The following is an 18,114-nucleotide window of genomic DNA, read 5'->3' on the forward strand; positions in this document are numbered from 1 at the left end:
GAATGGACAGGCTGCGTGCAGGCGCTGCACACCGGCCACCCCTGCAGGGGAGGAGCCCGAGTCCGGCCAGCTCTGAGGGTTACTGGCCGTGTGGTCCCCAATTCCACGTCACCATTCCCAGAGAACGAAGTCTCTCCACCAACACACCTGAAATGATGCCATCAATCAACAATGGTGAGGGAACAACTGAAGTTTGCCCTGAAAGCTGTTTTTTTCCTCTAGTGAATCCACTACCTAACCTTGGCAAGAGGGGGCTATTTCGGGCTACCTTCAAGTTCAATAATATAATTACACAAAATATAACAAAAATAACAGCTACATAAAAACTGAGCAGCACTGAGCTAGTTTAACAAGTGTTCATAACTGGAGCCTGAGAACACAGCCTGCGTGGGTCCTTAATACTCTGGAATGATACCCACCCAACACTAAACAGCAGTTGCCTATGAGGAAGGTGGGGCAGTGCTGGTTACAGAGACTTGAGCTTGACCTGCCATGTCTAATTTTTTAAAGGAACACACCGGTGGATTTCCACAAGAAAAGATTAATGTTGAAGATCCAAAGGAAATGCATCCAAATAGTTTCCTGGTGGTGGAACAATGGTGGTTTAAAAATTTCTTCAACTTTTCTGTATATTCCAAATTTTTATGTTATAATCATGGAAAGACAAACTTTAAAGTACATTCTTAAATGAACAGAAAATACCTAAGTTCTAAAGAGGGTATGAAGGAACACGTGGCTAGAGGTTATTAATTGTACCTCATTAATAAATAGGAATAACCACCCGTATCTTTACAGAGTAATGTAACTCAGAACTAAGAGTAAAATGTATCAGCTAAATGGATGAAAAATGCTTGTGTGACTGCTCTTTGAAAGGGTAGCTCTCTCTCACACACACAATTTAAATTGTGCTATATGCAAAATAAAACACTTCTTCAGAGCACTATTGATTTGAAAATTTTAATTTTTTAATCTTGTATTTAAAAACAATGAGATATTTTACAGTCTCTCATGCAGATGCATTCACAATTTCAAATCATTTACTGGGTTCACATTAGCTGTCCACCCCACACGGGCTTTCTACCGGTATTCAGTGAGTCTCGGCTCTTACACCTGAGGTATTAGCTACCTCACGGACAGCCAGATGCAGAAAGTACTTCCGGGCCTGCTGCATGGACAGCATTCTTATAATTTTCGAATAAATGCCATTTCTTAGAATATTAATTCCGCTGAACAGTCCAGCACAAACACCATAGCCCATCCAGGTCAAGGTCTGCAAGTGGCACTTTGCTGAGAGGCAGCCTTGATTTTAATTTCCCGAGATTCACAATGGAAAGGCTGCCCCATGGGTGCACAGAGCCCCCGTTTTGTCTGGGTTCACAAGGTCCCCATGAGTGCCCCACAGCACTGGGACAGGCAGGGACCTGACTAGAAATTGGGACCCAAGTTCTAATCTAGATTCAGGAGTGAAGCCAGCACCTTAATCTCTGGGATTGTCCGCTCATGAGTAGAGAGATTTGGATTGTCATCTCTGAGGTGCCTTTCCCTGCTTCTAAGCCTCTAAACTTGACACTGGAATGAAGAGCAAATAAAAGTTTCTTCAAAAGCTTCTGTTCCTTTTCTGGATCATGACACAAGCTCTAACCTGCAACAGCTGAGAATGAAGACTGAATTTTCTCTGGCACAAGCTGCTGCCAAGTGATCCACACAAATGTTCTGTGGCTTAAAACAGACCATCTTTTCAAACGTCTGGCATTTTAGATACTTAAGATCTTTGTTACATGAGAGTAGTCTTTTATTAAGTTCCTCACGTTCTTGACAAGGTTCCTGGGAAAGTCATTCCAAACCAACTACTGAGTTGAAGTTTATATAAACTAAATCTTGGTATTTTTTTAGTAAGGGAACCTAAAAGGAGAATAGCACTGTATGAGTTCACTAGGGCGCTTTCACAAAGTACCACAGCACCGGGGCTTGAACCACAGATGTTTATTGTCTCAGCAGTTCTGGTGGCTAGAAGTCCCAGATCAATGGGTCGGCAGGGCTTGTTTCTGGAGGCCTCTCTGTGTCTTCACATGGTCTCCTCTGTGCCTGTGTCCCAATATCTTCTCATAAGAACACCAGGCATGTTGGATGAGGGCCTTCCCTAAAGGCCTCATTTTAACTTCATCACCCTTTTAGAGACTGCCTCCATTGGGTTAGGACTTCAACAAACACATGAATCTGGGGGAAAGTTCGGCCCATAACCACTATAGAGTTTATGACTTTTCTTTTTCACATGCCTTGACATAAATATCTATAGTAGGTTTTAACATTGAGAATTTAAAAACCAAAAGACAGCGCCATGTCACGTGCACAGAGCACAGAACTGATGTGCAAGGAAAGCCCATGTCTGATGAGGCACCACACCTGTTACGGTCTGTTGAGACTTTCAGAGGCTTTGCAGCAGTTTCAGGTGGAGAATGGTGATAAATGGTCAAGTCCAGACAGCAGGGAAGTTTTGAGTAGTTTTTGTTTCAGAAACAAAAGCCAGCATCTTCCTGAATGGCTGTCTGCCTCGCACTTTGTGGATGGATACACCAGAAGATGACGCACCTAACTCGCCCAGATGCAAACCTGCCCCCTTCCACCCTCAAAACAGTCTCTCAAGGCCCTAGTCCCCCAGCCACCGCATCAGAGGCACCTGGGGTGGCAGGTGTGAACGCAGGTCTTTGCATCCTTCCTCAGCTCAGTGAACCCAGCCCTGGGCCTGGGAACCTGCACTCTAACAAGCACCCACCTACCTGCGCCCTCGAGTCTGGGGGTCTCAGCCCAGAGAGCTATAAGCTGCCATCTCTGCACCCACAAGAAAGGCCACGGTTGTCCAAGCTGCAAAAGCACACCTTTATTTCAGACAAGTGCAATCCGGTACAGGCAGGAGGGTACTCTGTACACACTCATGGTCTGTATCCTCTTACACCCATTTGGCAGGTCCCTGAAAGCCTGGCACATCGTTCAGCTAAAAATCACATGAAAGGTCCCTAGGGAATCTGATCTAATGGTTTGCCCCAAACAACAGCTTTTCTCTACATTAATAAAATCAGCACCTGCTGACAGGGGAACACAATGCAAACCTGACAGTGGTCTTCATTAACAAGCAAGACTACACTAATGCTTTCAAGCATAAAGGTTAACTGTGAATGTCAGAGAGCCTAATTTGATTGTTATCAGCCACCAAGAACTCAAAGAGGAAAGCAAGGTCACTATGGAAGTTACGCTCTTCCTGGAAATTCACTACAACCTGCCAGAGCAAGAGTCCAAGACACTGGAGGGACAGCCATGCTGATCAGAGGGCTCTGCTCACGTGGAGACCCCACGGCTGCGTCTTCTCCAGCTGTGTCCTTCCCTGAGGTCCATTCCGCTGGCTTCACGGCAACTTGGTCCTCTGGTCTCAAGGCGACCATTTGGGAGACTTCTGGTTAAGAATCCATCCTTGCTGAACCCAAGAGTAGCATGCCCTGCCCCAAATTTAGGTGTTCTCCTGGTACGAAGGCCATTCTGTAGGTTGCATGTATACACATATAAGTATCAGCCCCTACGGGAGACAAAGCTTCCTTCCTCTTTAGCAGAAGAGCGCACGGCCGCGCTGCTTTGGCTAGCTCTTTTTCCTGTGTTCCCTCATGTGCGCAGCAATCAAACCAGCTATTTCTGCATTCTTCTTGTTCTGGCCAAAATAATCTAGAAACTCACCATCTGGTCCAATCAAGTACATTATGATTGTATGATCCACCTGCAGAGAAAAGGGGGGAAGGAGAGGATGACAAAAAGTTCACCAAAATAAGCTGCTTATTTTACTGAATAAATGCTACAGGATAAGAGACTTCACATTACTAGTTAAGCAACCTTTGTAGCATCTATTATTTATGGAACAGGCCTGAGTCTATTATACTAAATACACAGCAACGAATTATCTAAAATCTTTCCAGAAATTTGCCGACTATTGCCTGACACATCAGCTAGAACTTGGAATTCTTTTGGTTCAATCCTTAACACACTCATCCACACAATTTCTGAGAAAAGAATGCACTTCTAAGAAATGGCCACTGCCAGCCTTCATTAAACAGCCAATGCTTGGGGAACAGCAAAGCCTGCTTGGGAAGAGCCTACATTTATGACTAAAATATTTCATCTGATCCCTTAACCATATTATAAAGAGATACCGCACGGGATTAAAAGTGTTGGTGAAAAATACTTTCTTTATTAAGTTCTAGGGTATATTCTTTTATGTTTTAGGAAGAACTGGTGATCATTCAACAGGCTAAATTCTGCTTACCATGTTATATTACAAACAAAAACAGAAAAGTAACCACTAAATATATAATATATAAATTCTAATACAGTATTTAGTCCTCATATTAGTGATTCAAATGGAAACATGACAACGAGTGTTGTCCTCCCCTAAGAACAATCCTACTACGCTGAACAATCCTACCTGAAGCACATCACCCAGAAGTTCCTCAGGAGCCGTAAGTGCTACACCCCCAAGGAGTTACCTTAAATCCATTATGCACTTTCATGGCAAAGTTCTTAAAGTGTTCCTAGCTCCACCTAAAGTTTAGACTAGCCATCAATTTTTTTTACTTATATGCTTTCACAAATCCAATTTTAAATGAGTTGAAGACATGGCACTTAGAATCCTTGGAATTTATTCCAGGCTTGATTGCTGTTTGGCAAAACAAAAAGAAAGACAGGAATGTGATCATACATACCAAGCTGGAGACACCCCAAATATACCCAGACACACGATGTGTCTGTTAGATTACCATGCTTTTATACACACACATTCATAGAGAGTACATGGAAAGAGCCACTTGCTTATTCACATAAGGAAAGAATGTAGACCCAGAGGGCTCAGACAGCTGGTGATCTTGAGGGGGCTGGGAGTAATTCACTGCGGGAGGACAGGGAACCCGCGTTTCTCCAATTGTCTGACAGTCAGAACTAGGTCTCCAGGTGTCTCTTAAAGCCCTACTCCACAGCTTACACCTCTCTTTCTCCCCATTTCTTCCTCTTTCCTATTCTGTCTATTCTCTCTCCCCCTTAAAAGACCAGAATTTCAGCATGTGTTGGGCTTATTTTATGAGTGTTCTTCACATAAATTACTTTCTAATACATAATAAAAAAATTGTTCTACTCAAACTGTCAAACTTGTCAGTGGTCACGTCTCAGTGTTCACTTGGATTGTGGGCAGAGCAAATCATATGTAAATAAGAATGGAAGAATACACAGTAAATGTATACAATGAAGTCTTCCACTCCCTCCAGACTCCCAGAGTCCCTCAGTTCTCCTCAGAGGGCACCACTACCACCAGTTCCTGCTGTTACTCTTCGAGAGAAACCCTCTGCGTCTATTAGCGTGTCGACAACCACCTATTTCTTTTTAGACAGAATTAACAACACACTATACTTGTTTTCTCACTTAGCAATATACTGGACGTTGTTCTGTATCAGTACATATATAGTAGCCTTTTAAAGAATGGTTGCTTGGTTTCCAGTCTTTTTTACAAACAATGCTATAGGTTATCTCTGTAAGACAAATTCCAAAAAATGAGGTCTCTAACCTAAAAAGTATTCCACTTTAAACGCTGATGATACTGACAAACAGCCTTCTTATGAGGGCGTATCAGTTTAATTCCCATCAACAATGCATGGAAGTGCCAGCTCGTCCAATTTCACTCCAACACTGCAGCATTTTCTCTTTTCCTAAATTAGATTTTGACAGTATCTTTGGCCTTTCTGATCTAACAGGTGAAAAATGGCATCACATTATACAGTTCACATTTCTTTTATTGTGAATAAAACAGAACATCTTTTCTTAGGTGTGAAAGCTATTTGTATTCTTTTGCAAGAGTATTTCCTAATTTTTAGAAAATAATGTAATACTATACATATAACGCAATGATGTGCACATTTAGCTTTCAATGGAATTCTAAACGCTTGTAACCTGCGTTACATATACTATAGGTCAGAGGATGCCACTCGTATTCAAAGCCAGAAGCTCACCTCTGTTGCTATCGAGATTAAGAAAACTTCATTCCTTTATATCTCAACCTTTAAGGTACTCCCTCATTCCCTTCATGTCCTTAAATCTTAAGAGAAGTTTCCCATACCATGTTGCGGATTAAAATCTGTAACCTCAAAGGACAGAAGTCATACTAATGAAAAACCCAAGAAACTGGAGAGTGTCTCCCCCTACTGGTTGATTTGGCAAATGTACAGCAGTGAACTCACTGATTCTTATCAAACGTCACATTCTTATGGCAGTAGACCAGTATTTACTTGTCAAAATGGGGTCTGGGATGGGTTCTAGAGGATCCAAGAATCTCTGTAAGACGTACATATTTACATCTTGATTTTTAAGACTAAAAAACTTAATATCCATATTCTGGATTATCTGCATGGCTACCTTAGAGTGCAAATCTCGGTGCCCAAACCTTATGTGATTTATGTTTATGAGTTCACTGGCACCTCGCCGTATACACACGTAGGCTACACAATGAAAGGTTTCAAAGTAATTTAAATAAAAAACCACGAGGGGCGGCTGACTATAGAGGTGGGTGTCTCAAATCACATTCCTGTGGTGAGCAGCGCTTCAGTTTCAGCCAAGTATCTCTTACTACGTTAACTGAATGTTTTACTTGTTTTTTTTTTTTTTTTTTCTTTTTTTTTTTGGCGGTACGCGGGCCTCTCACTGTTGCGGCCTCTCCCATTGCGGAGCACAGGCTCCGGACGCGTAGGCTCAGCGGCCATGGCTCACGGGACCAGCCGCTCCGCGGTATGTGGGATCTTCCCGGACCGGGGCACGAACCCGTGTCCCCTGCATCGGCAGGCGGGCTCTCAACCACTGCGCCACCAGGGAAGCCCATGTTTTACTTGTTTATAAGTTGTTTCCTCTAATTTGTAAAATTAATTTTAACTCTAGAATTATGAGCTATAAGCAACAAGACTAAAGGGTGTTACCTAGTTTACAACTGTACATATGTAAACAATTTAATAAAACTATTCAGCACTGGAAGTCAGACTGACTAGCTCAACTGCTCCCACTATCATCATAAGTTAAACCTCAAAACCAGTCAATACAACTCTTTCATAGGAAGAGTAACGAATTCTGAAAAGCTCTTCTTTCTCCACAGCTTCCTTTCTGCTCTCCTCTCATTCTTCTCATGCTGCTGGTGTGACAAGAGGAAACCACAGTAGGGTCCCTCTACTTTCCTTAAACTTAGGGTGTAAGAAGAAAATGCTAATTTTTCTTGTCTTTTTCTCCCATGAACCCAAGTTTCCCTAAGTCTATGAGGCACCACAACTAGAAAATGTGTGGGCTTAAGGCAAAGGGACCAGAAACGTGCTTTTAATTTAGGCCAAAGGCTACAGTGCTGGGACTTCCCTGGGGGCGCAGTGGTTGGGACTCTGTGCTCCCAGTGCATGGGGCCTGGGTTCGATCCCTGGTCAGGGAACTAGATCCCACATGCGTGCCGCAACTAAAAGTTCGCATGCCACAACTAAGAAGCCCGCCTGCCGCAACTAAGACCCAGCACAACCAAATAAATAAATAAATAAAACATTAAAAAAAAAAAAAAAAAAGCTACAGGGGCACATGTGCTCCAGGTTCAAAAGTGGTGAGGAAATCACAGTGGGCCATAGAGACAAAGCACCACAGTGGGATGTCCCCTCTGCATGTCACTCTTGGGAGCTGGCCATGGCGTTGCGGGAAGAGCAACGACTCAGGATCCTGACCATCTTTCTTCCTACAAAACCAGCTCTGCGGCTGGAAAGGCTCTTATGATTAATCACTTTGTCTAACCAATACTATAGAGAAACTAGAGCATGACAACTGAGGAAAAAACCTGAAATGATACTAAAATACAATGTCAACTCTTCATGTGATAGGGAAAAACGTCCACACTGAGAAGGAAACTGGGTGCGTAGGGGTGGCGCTTATGCTTCACTGTGAAACCACTGACTAGAACAGGAACAAGGTGACCCAGGACTCCTGGGCAGTGCTGATGAACGTGAAGACGGCTCTTTAATGTAAGAGCTATAGAAGAACAACCTGATAGAATTTGTTCTTCATCATTAAAAAAACTTCATTAAGTTTTTAATTAATTAAAATAATTAATTAATTAATTAATCCTAATTATGTAGAGCATAATAGCTGCAAATGCAACTAAACAGAAAATTATGCAAACGCATAGTTGGTATGAAAAGAAATCTTATGGGAAGTCTAGTTGCCTATGGCTTTCTTTTCTCTTGCTTTTCAGAATTCTTACTCACTCAACCCCAAAACGCAGTTCCCTACGGCCTAACACTACTTCTCAAAAGGAGTATATTTCTTATACCTCTTCATTGAGGGCAGAGAGAACCAATACGATGTTTATCAACTAAAATGAGCTTTGCCCCAAACGATTATATTATATTATATTGAATCTAAGATATCCCTGATTTTATATTGCTCTGTAATTTTATGTGCCACTAGAAAAGCAGGCAATTAAACTCTAAGAACAATGAATATAAATTAAACAATCATCCTTCAAAAAATAGATATACTTCTTCTATCCTTTCAAACATCCCTAATTATTAAGGAATTTGCTATGATCTCAGATTATCTTTCGTTTTAATTTCATTTTTAAAGCCAGTCATCACGGAAAGCTATGTGAATGTCTGGGACCTGGGAGCCTGTCCAGGTGTTGAAAGCTGTGCATTTGCTTACTATGTAGTCCTCGTCTTCATCCTTGGGGCCAGGGCTGTAATACACTCTGAATGCTCTGGCCACTTGATCGATCTCTTCTTTTGTGCCAGTTAAGCCAATCAGTTTGGGAGAAAATTCTAAATAAAAAAATGAGAAAGACAGTGAAAAAGCAGCAAGCGAAACAACCATCCCTACACTTCAAAAAACAGTATCCGTTATAGAGCAGCCCTACTGCCACTTTCTTCCTGTGAGTCCCTAAACATTTCTTCATGTTTCAAGGAAAAACAAATTCGCATAGAACAAATGAAAATTCTCCTCTGTAATATATGTTACATTCACCAAGATAGATCACACTGGAATTAAACTAGAAATCAATGGCAGAAAGATATCTGGAAAATCCCCAAACACATGGAAATTAAACACACTTCTAAATAACACATGAGCCAAAGAAGAAATCTCAAGAGAAATTTAAAAAATATCTTGAATAAAATAAAAATGGAAACACAACTTATTGAATCCATATAGTAGAAAAGAAGATCTAAAATCAATAATATAAGTTTCCACCTTAGGATCTAGAAAAAGAGCAAATTAAATCCAGAGTATGCAGAAGAAGAGAATTAGAGCAGAAATCAATGAAACTTAAAACAGACTATTAATAGAGAAGAGCAATGAAACCAAAAGTTGGTTTTTGGTAATATGTAAGTCAAATCCTTTCATGACTAGTAAAGAGCTGGAGGGAATATATTCTAATTATTTAAATCATAATTTTTGTTAATTTAGTGGTTCTTAAATATTTAGGTGTAGTTCTGAGATATGCTGAAGTTTAAAGATACTATTATGAATTAAGCATGACAGTTTTCCATTGTATCATATGAGAAAAAAGTTTGCCTGACAATTAGTTCATACCAGATCAAAATACCTGTATCTCATTTTCTAACATAAAACCTCACAGCATGCACTTGCTATTAAGTTTTTGGAATTCATGTAAGTAAGCTGGGGAAGTCACTTAAAAGACCTGGATTCATCAGACTACTGAGCCGAGTCCAACATTTAGCAGCAGTACCTTCTTCCAAAGGTAGAGGTAGCCTATTTTTATTCTTTGGACTAACTCATTCTAAATTGGAAAACTGCTCAGGTGCTGAAAAAGCAAGGTGGCTTGTTCTTCTTCCCTACGCTCTGACTAAATGAAGAGAAGGTGAGTGAAGCCTGAATTAGTTGCACATCCAAACCTTTTCAAAAAATTGTTGAAATTGCAGTTAATTTTCTAAATACCAACTTAAATATTTAAAAATCCCCCCCAAATGCAACTAGAAATGATCATATCATCAATCACTGTATGTACCTGCTGATGAAGAATATTACTGTAAGGTTTTGGTATTTCCATTAAGTACGGCAACTCAAATGTCTACTCATTTGGGGATTATCTAAGGTTTGGTTAATATGTGATAATAAACAATTGCCAACACACATTTAAATTGGAGATCATTTATCACCCAATGAGTTATACCTGCTTTAGAAAATAACGATGCTATTGCTCAAGTTTCTGACATACCTGTAAACTGTGGACATAAATTCTGCTTATATATAATAAAAACTCTACAACTTCAACGAGAAAACAAACCTTTGTAACCTTGGGTTAGGCAAAGATCTCTCATATATGAAACCAAAAAAATTATCTATAAAAGAACAAGCTAATAAACTGAACTTCATCAAAATGGAAACTGCTCTTCAAAAGCCATGGCTGACATGACAAGCCATAGACCAGGAGGAAATATTTGCAAATCATACACCTGATAAAAGACTTGTATCAGGACTATAAATGATAAATAAATAAGTAAAAATAAACAGCCCCATAAAAATGAGTAAAAGATGTGGAGACGCTTTACCAAAGAAGACATACAGATGGCAAATAATGGCATGAAAAGATGCTTAATGTTAAAAGTTATTAAGGGAAACGCATTAATAAAACCACAATGAGATACCACTAAGCACCTACTGAAGTGGCTAAAATTAAAAAGACTGGCCCTACTAAGTGCGCGAGGATGTGGAGGAGCTGGAGCTCTCACACTGCCAGCGCGAGTGTAAAAACGTACCGCCACTTCCGAAAAAAGTGGCAGTTTCTTAAAAAGTTAAACATTCACCTATCATATGACCCAGCCACTCCACTCGCAGGTATTTACTCAAGAGAAATGAAAGCGTGTGTCCACACAAAGACGTACATGTACATGAGTGCTCAGCAGCTTTATCTGTAATAGCCAAAGACTGGAATGTCCATCAATGGGATACTACTCAGCAATAAAAATGAACTGTTGACACACGCTACAACATGGATGAATCTCAACAGAATAACACTGAAGGAAGTCATTAAAAAGAAAGAGCATATACTGTATAATTCCATTTACATAAACTTCTAAAAATGCAAACTAATCTATATTGATGGAAAGCAGATCAGTGGTTGCCTGGAGACACGAGGTGGGTGCAGAGGAGGGACATGAAGGAGGAATTAGCAAGGGACATGGAAGCTGCTGGGGGTGATGGATATGTTCACTCTGACTGTGGTGATGGTTTCCCAGGTGCACACATGTGTCAAAATGTAACACACTGTGCACCTTAAGTATGTACTCTTTTTATATGGCAACTATCTCTCAATACATGAGTTAAATAATAAAATATACAGGTCTTACATAAGACACATTTTAAAATAACTCAAAGTTTTAGTGGATATGCATTAGAAGGTATCATACAATAAAAATAAATAGAAAACTATTCATTAGTCCTTCTGACCAGTAGCTTAAATCAATTCCACCATAATTAAAATGGAAATTCCTGATTTTTAAGCACGCATGTTCCACACACTAGTACAACAACAAAACCTGTCTGATCAGATTTTTATTCTCATCACTTTTTTCAGCTTAAGAAACTTGAATTCAGAGAAATTACCCAAGCTCACAAGAACCTAAACATTCACCCTTAATTCTAGCATAATTTATAGTCTTTAAAAGTACCTTCTAGGGCTTTCTTGGTGGCACAGTGGTTGAGAATCTGCCTGCTAATGCAGGGGACATGGGTTCGAGCCCTGGTCTGGGAGGATCCCACATGCCGCAGAGCAACTAGGCCCGTGAGCCACAATTACTGAGACTGCGCGTCTGGAGCCTGTGCTCCGCAACAAGAGAGGCCACGATAGTGAGGCCCGCGCACCGCGATGAAGAGTGGCCCCCGCTTGCCACAACTAGAGAAAGCCCTCGCACAGAAACGGGAGCCAACACAGCCATAAATAAATAAATAAATAAATAAATAAATAAATAAATAAATAAAATTTGAAAAAAAAGAAAAAAGGCAAAATTCCTTAAAAAAAAAGTACCTTCTAATAGTTTTTAAGTGCATGTTGAAATGTCTGAATTGAAATTCTTCCTTAAAATGGTTATGTGTTTATCATTAATATTTTAGATTTATAAAAATATACACTATGAATTCAAAATGTGCTTATATTTCATAATTTTTCTTTAATCTCCCAATGAACATATTCCCAGAATGTCCGTCTGTCCTAATTTTACAAAGGGAAGAGTAAGGTAATCAGAAGCAATGTGTCCCTTCAATTCAAGGGTCTCTTTACTTTGTTGATATATGAAGTTCAATCTTTCCTCTGTGACAAAATAAAGAGCTCTGCACCAGGAACTGAGAGGCCTCTTCCTTATTTATTTACTTACCGGCCTCAGTCACAATTCTGAGACTCTTTTCATCCACCTATAAAACTGGTGACAGTACCATATATCCCCTGTATCTTACAAAGCGTTCCAAGGTCCAAATAAGCTGATATTTCAAAAACTGTAAGAGCTAAACACATGTAAACCATTGTGAATAAACACACCTTTTACATAATTTGCGATGGCTTCTTTTGTGTCCCTCTCCGGGTCAATAGTGATGAAAAGTGGAGTTAAATCTGGCAGAGTTGGAATACTATCTGAAAGAAAGTTCTCATTAATCAGTATTCACATTTTAAGGGAAAAGAAAAACAGCAATTACAGCAGCGTGTAGGGAGTGCTACAGCAAGGTGTTAAGGCAACACAGAGGGACATCTAACACGGATGGGGAAGGGGATGGGACAGCCTCCAGGAAAGGCAGATATATATATATCTGTGGTGCAATCAGATAGATAGCCTATCAAATATCTGCACCCCTGCACACATGCTGTTACTCAGAATCACATCACGTGGATATCCTGTCTCCTAATCCAATGCAATGTTTGTAGGATTCCCCCGCCCCACCCACCATTTCTCAAGGGCAAAGAAACTATTGATAAGGACTGAATATCCTGGAACAATTCATTTTAAGAAGGATATACATCACAGACCATACCACAGATTTCCTAGTCTAACCATCAGTCACCAGGGAAAAAGCAATGGCAGTGTCAGTGATGAAAGGCTACAAAAAGAAAGGGACACAAAGCAGAGTTAAGGGAGACCCAGACCACACCAACATTTTTAAGCAACCTAACATTTAGCATCAAAACAAGCTTCCTTTGGTAAAGAATAAGGTCATGGGAATCACAGCCGCTAACAAGCCTAACACTGAGATTTTATGTTCTCACAAACTGAATAATTACAACCCTCCACCTAACAGTAATATAAGAATGTGAAAAGCATAGTAACATTAGGGACATCAAGTAAACACATACTTTTTTATAGCAAGAGATGGCTTTCTTACCTATTTCATCCACAACTTGAATCATTTTTTCTAGTTCTTCTGGACAGATATCAGGGCAATGAGTGAAACCAAAATAAATCAATACCCATTGACCGAGGTAGTCCTTATCAGTTTTGGGCTCGCCAGTATGAGTTGTGAGGGAAAATGGGCCCCCAAGTAAAGGCTTTCCGATGCTTCGCTGCCGTTCCTTCTCCAGCTCTTAAACACACACAAACACACACCGAAAGGGAAAAAAAAAGTCAATCTAACCACAGGTACTCAAATGCCTGATCTATGGTTCATTCTATACTAGTGACTGAGGGCACAAAATATGGAAGAAATAGCCTCAGTTTTCAAGAAGCTTAAAAAATCTTTTAAATAAGCATAAAACAATAAAATAAAATCAAACGCTATTGTATATAGTAAGGACTACAAGAAAAGAAAGTGGTAAAACTATTTTCTTCCTCCTCCAGAACAATTCGGTCCTTAGCCATCAGGTGTGGCCACGATGGGGGTGAGGGCAGGGCAGAGCAGAATGTCTGAGCCCAAGTGGGCGAGGTGGGTGGCCTGGCAGTGGGTGTCTGAGCCTGAATGTGCTGAGGAGGGCAGCTGTGTGAGGAGAGGACAGCAGCGATGGGAGCTCAGTTACACACAGGGGCTTGACCAAATAAGTAAATACATTAAAGAGCTATGGATGAAAAAGGAGTTAGATCGATGGAAGGAGAGAAAACTAGAATGAACGCTGAAGTATTGGAAAGAAATGGGAGGTACAATACAAACTTACAGTTTCAATATATATAGATACAGAAATAAGTATAGATGTAAATAAGCACATCTCTCTCCTAGCTCTGTCCACTGAAAGGACCCAGGGGCGGATACACCCCAATAGCAATGAGCTCATATCCTGACTTCTAATATCCTCCACTAAAAGGAAATGAGGCTTTTTAGAGAAACGGCTGATACCAGGACTGGGGCAGAGAAAGTACACGAACCTAGAACATCCTTTTGTGTCAGAATTAAGGAAGAACCCAAAGCACATAGGAGGCATGTCAAAAGGAAACAGAAGCCTGTGTCGAAGGGGCTCCCACTGACCAATCTGGGACGATGTGAGCGTCAAACCAAAGAGAATGATGGATTACAACTCACTGGCTTGCTAGGAAATCATGAATCACACTGATATAAATAAATGAATTGAGAGTTTGATGGGGAACAGAATATTTACATGTATAAATACATAATATTTACATGTGTAAATGTACATCACAAAATACACATTAATTACATTTCCAGTAGAGAAACCTGACAGACACCACCTTAAACAAGTGATCAAACTGAACTTAAATCAGTAATGGGACAAACTGAAATCATATGACACCTGACTAAATGCAATGAGAACACAGCATCCTGAATCTAACCATGAGAAAACATCAGACAAACCCAAACGAAGGGACAGTCTACAAAATAAGTGGCCTGTAATCTTCCAAGCTGTCAAGGTCATGAGAGTCCGGTAAAGGCTGAAAAACTGTTACAAACTGAAGGAGACCAAAGAAAAAACTAGGTATGAGGTGTGGCTCTGAACTGGATCTTTCTGCTATAAAAGGAGGGCGTCAGTTGGGACTTCCCTGGCAGTCCAGTGGTTAAGACTCTGTGCTTGTACTGTGGGGGGCATGGGTTCAATCCCTGGTTGGGGAACTAAGATCCCGCATGCCACAAGGCACAGCCAAAAAAATTAAAAATAAGTAAAATAAAATAAAGGAGGGCATCAGTTGCACAGCTTGAATGAGGTCTGAAGATTGAACGGTGTTAACATATTGATGTTAATTTTCTGATTTTGATGGCTGCATTGTGGTTATGTTGGAGAATGTCCTTGTTTGTAGAAAATACACAATAAAGTATTGGGAGATGGTGAAGCATCATGTCAGCAAATACTCTCAAACAACTTAGGCACACTTCTTTTTTTTTTTCCAAAGAAGATGTTGGGGGTAGGAGTTTATTAATTAATTAATTAATTATTTTGCTGTGCTGGGTCTTCGTTTCTGCGCGAGGGCTTTCTCTAGTTGTAGCAAGCGGGCGCCACTCTTCATCGTGGTGCGCGGGCCTCTCACTATCGTGGCCTCTCCTGTTGCGGAGCACAGGCTCCAGATGTGCAGGCTCAGTAGTTGTGGCTCACGGGCCTAGTTGTGCCGCGACATGTTAGATCTTCCCAGACCAGGGCTCAAACCCGTGTCCCCTGCATTAGCAGGCAGATTCTCAACCACTAAGCCACCAGGGAAGCCCCAAGGCACACTTTTAATACTGTTTCATAATACAAGTTTTTATAAAACAAAATTATTAACTGAAGGTGAAATTCCAAACTAAAGTCATAAGAAGCTTGGCTTTTTCTACAATCGTCTCTACCATTACTTTCCTAGTTTGTCAGGTCTGTTTCATTTTGAAATTGAAGGAACTTAACTGCTTATTAAAATATGAAAATCATATCAATAAAACACTGCTTGCTACACAAAAGAAATATACCTGTATATCAATATGGATCTTATATTCCTAAAGTTCTAAAGCCTATGAATTTTCACTCCCAGCTGTAAACATTATCCTTTGTGTAATGTCATCAAAAGAGACTCTAAAGAATCAAAACAGAGTAAGTGATACTTTAAAGGTTTACTGGAAACTTCTAAAACAAATCTTAAAAGTCCTGAAATATTCACTAAAATATAAAGTTCTTGTAAACAGTTTCTAAACACTCTGAGTGTTAGTCCAGAGCCGTTCCTTGCCGTGAAATTCCCTCTGGCCTGGCAGAATCTCATCTAGTGAATCCTTCACTTCTGTGTCTGTTTCACTGTCATGGGCGCCTCAGTGGCTGGACTGCACCTTAGTCATCTTTGCACCCTCTGGACTTCTTACTATCTACATCCAGATCTGTCCACAATAAGTCTTTTCACATGGTTAGACAGTGGTGCCCTGAACACATAAGACAGTGGAAAAACAGGTGAAACCAAATAAGGTTTGTAGGTTAGGGAACAGTACTGTATGAACTTTAATTTCTCACTTTTGATAAATTAGCCATAGTTATACAAGATATTAACATTAGGGGAAGAAAGGTGAAAGATACATGGCAACTGTCATTTTTACAACTCTTCTGTAAACCTAAAATTATTTCTAGATAAAAAGCTTAAAAACAACAATGACAAAAAGATGACAGTCCACAGCCAGGAGGGATTTTATTCAGCGCTGACCAGATAATATCTACTTACTCTCTGTCTTTTCTTTCTTGAAGTACTTCATCCCAGCCAGTAAAACTCCTCCAATAGCAAATGTGATGGCTAAGGACTTCCAGGAAACAGGCTACTGGGGCAGAGATTTCAAAAATAAAAATACTAAAAAGATGAAAATATTTAATCACACTAAACTTATTACAGTATTTTTGAAGCTACCTACACACAGGCCTCGATCTTGTTAAACGGACAGCATGTTTCACGTTACTTTGGGATGAGAAAATACTGAAAGTTTCTGGGGATGCAGTTGCATCTGGGCTCCTAACACAATTACAAAGGCACTTCTTTCCAAGGGAAGGTTCCCTAAGTCGATTTCTTTTCATGTGGAAAAAAAGACCCAAGGCTCAAGCACCATGATTGTTACCACGTGTGACCCAGATCCCAACTGCTGATTTAAAAACCAGTTAATCACCTGCTTGTGCTGATATTGAGAATACATAGAAATAAACCAAATAAATTTAGGAGGTTAACCTAACTCTGGCTTCCAAAAGTAACAAAGCCAAAGTAGAAGACAGCTAAAAGTGGAACGTCTTGCAAACTGCATCATTATTTCTTTGTACTTTTTCCAAGTCCCAAGATAAAATAACTCATTAACCTTCCCCCAGCTCCGAAGACCACTTCTCTTGCCTATCACTAGAGCCTAATGGCTCTTAAGTTCTTTTGGGGTCAGAACTAGAACCCGGGAGAAACCAAAGAAAAAAGGCATATCCAGCACGCCACTACGACCCACATGTGCTCAATTTCAGCATATACACACCAGACCTCCGAAGGGAGAGCCAAGTGATAAATAATAAAAATGCTCTGACGCGCTTCAATCTTGGGAAACTTAAGGTTGAGACCCAGCCCCCACGCTTAGAACACCTGAAACTTATTTTCTTGGCGCAAAAGCTAACTAAAATCCAAGCCCGGGTATCTAACCACGTGGAGAGGGTGTCGGTTCTGAGGTTCTCTTTACCGCTGAGGGTCCGTGCAAACCGGAGGAAAATGCGGGATGAGATTCTGTGACCCAGGGAGGTCAACCGGCCGAGTGGAGGACAACTTGAGGCCGAGTGGTTTCTGAGGTTATGACCAAGTGGGATACGAAGGGCGCGCAGGGTTGACTGGCGAGCAAAGGCAGGGCTCCAGGTGTGCACTCACCCGGGGCTGCGAAGGGCGCGTGGGGTCTCCGCCGCCCTTCGGCTCCGGTCCTGACGACCCGGGCGGGGGCTGCCTCGCCGTGCTGAGGAGCCGGCACCGCTGGCAGCTGCCAACGAGCCCCGAGGCCCGCCACGCCTCCTCTGGCGGCGCGCGGAGCCGCCCCAGCATGACCTTCGCGGTCCCCTCCCCGGGGCCCCAAACACCGAGGCCGCGAGGCAAGAGAAACCAAAGTTTGCTACTCGGAAGCCGCATTATCCGGCCGGGCGCGCGCAACAAGCCCGCCATGAGCTCGAGAGACCGCGCCTCC

General features: G+C 41.1%; 1 protein-coding gene across 2 annotated transcripts; it reads right to left on the reverse strand.

Annotated features, from left to right (window-relative positions):
• Window positions 1-1,009: 1,009 nt before the first annotated feature.
• SCO1 (synthesis of cytochrome C oxidase 1) lies at window positions 1,010-18,106 on the reverse strand. Of its 2 annotated transcripts, none has more exons than XM_059998297.1 (6): window positions 17,808-18,106; window positions 16,650-16,740; window positions 13,423-13,620; window positions 12,587-12,679; window positions 8,740-8,855; window positions 1,010-3,763 (listed from the first exon to the last, which is right to left on the reverse strand). In XM_059998297.1, exons 1-6 carry the CDS (start codon window positions 18,090-18,092, stop codon window positions 3,629-3,631), a joined length of 918 nt encoding a protein of 305 aa, XP_059854280.1. In that variant the 5' UTR covers window positions 18,093-18,106; the 3' UTR covers window positions 1,010-3,628. The 2 variants fall into 2 exon arrangements, with proteins under 2 accessions (XP_059854280.1, XP_059854281.1); XM_059998298.1 differs by lacking the exon at window positions 1,010-3,763 and adding an exon at window positions 3,781-4,696.
• Window positions 18,107-18,114: the final 8 nt, after the last annotated feature.

This window comes from Delphinus delphis, chromosome 19 (assembly GCF_949987515.2).
Source record: "Delphinus delphis chromosome 19, mDelDel1.2, whole genome shotgun sequence".
In the NCBI taxonomy this organism is placed as follows: Eukaryota; Metazoa; Chordata; class Mammalia; order Artiodactyla; family Delphinidae; genus Delphinus; species Delphinus delphis.

Excerpts from the sequence above, each read along its gene's own strand:
- SCO1 (XM_059998297.1), bottom strand. The coding sequence starts at position 18,092 with ATGGCGGGCTTGTTGCGCGCGCCCGGCCGGATAATGCGGCTTCCGAGT. Across the intron at positions 13,621-16,649 it reads CAAGAAAGAAAAGACAGAGA|AGCTGGAGAAGGAACGGCAG; the intron begins GTAAGTAGATAT and ends TGTGTGTTTAAG. Across the intron at positions 12,680-13,422 it reads TCAAGTTGTGGATGAAATAG|ATAGTATTCCAACTCTGCCA; the intron begins GTAAGAAAGCCA and ends ACTTTCTTTCAG.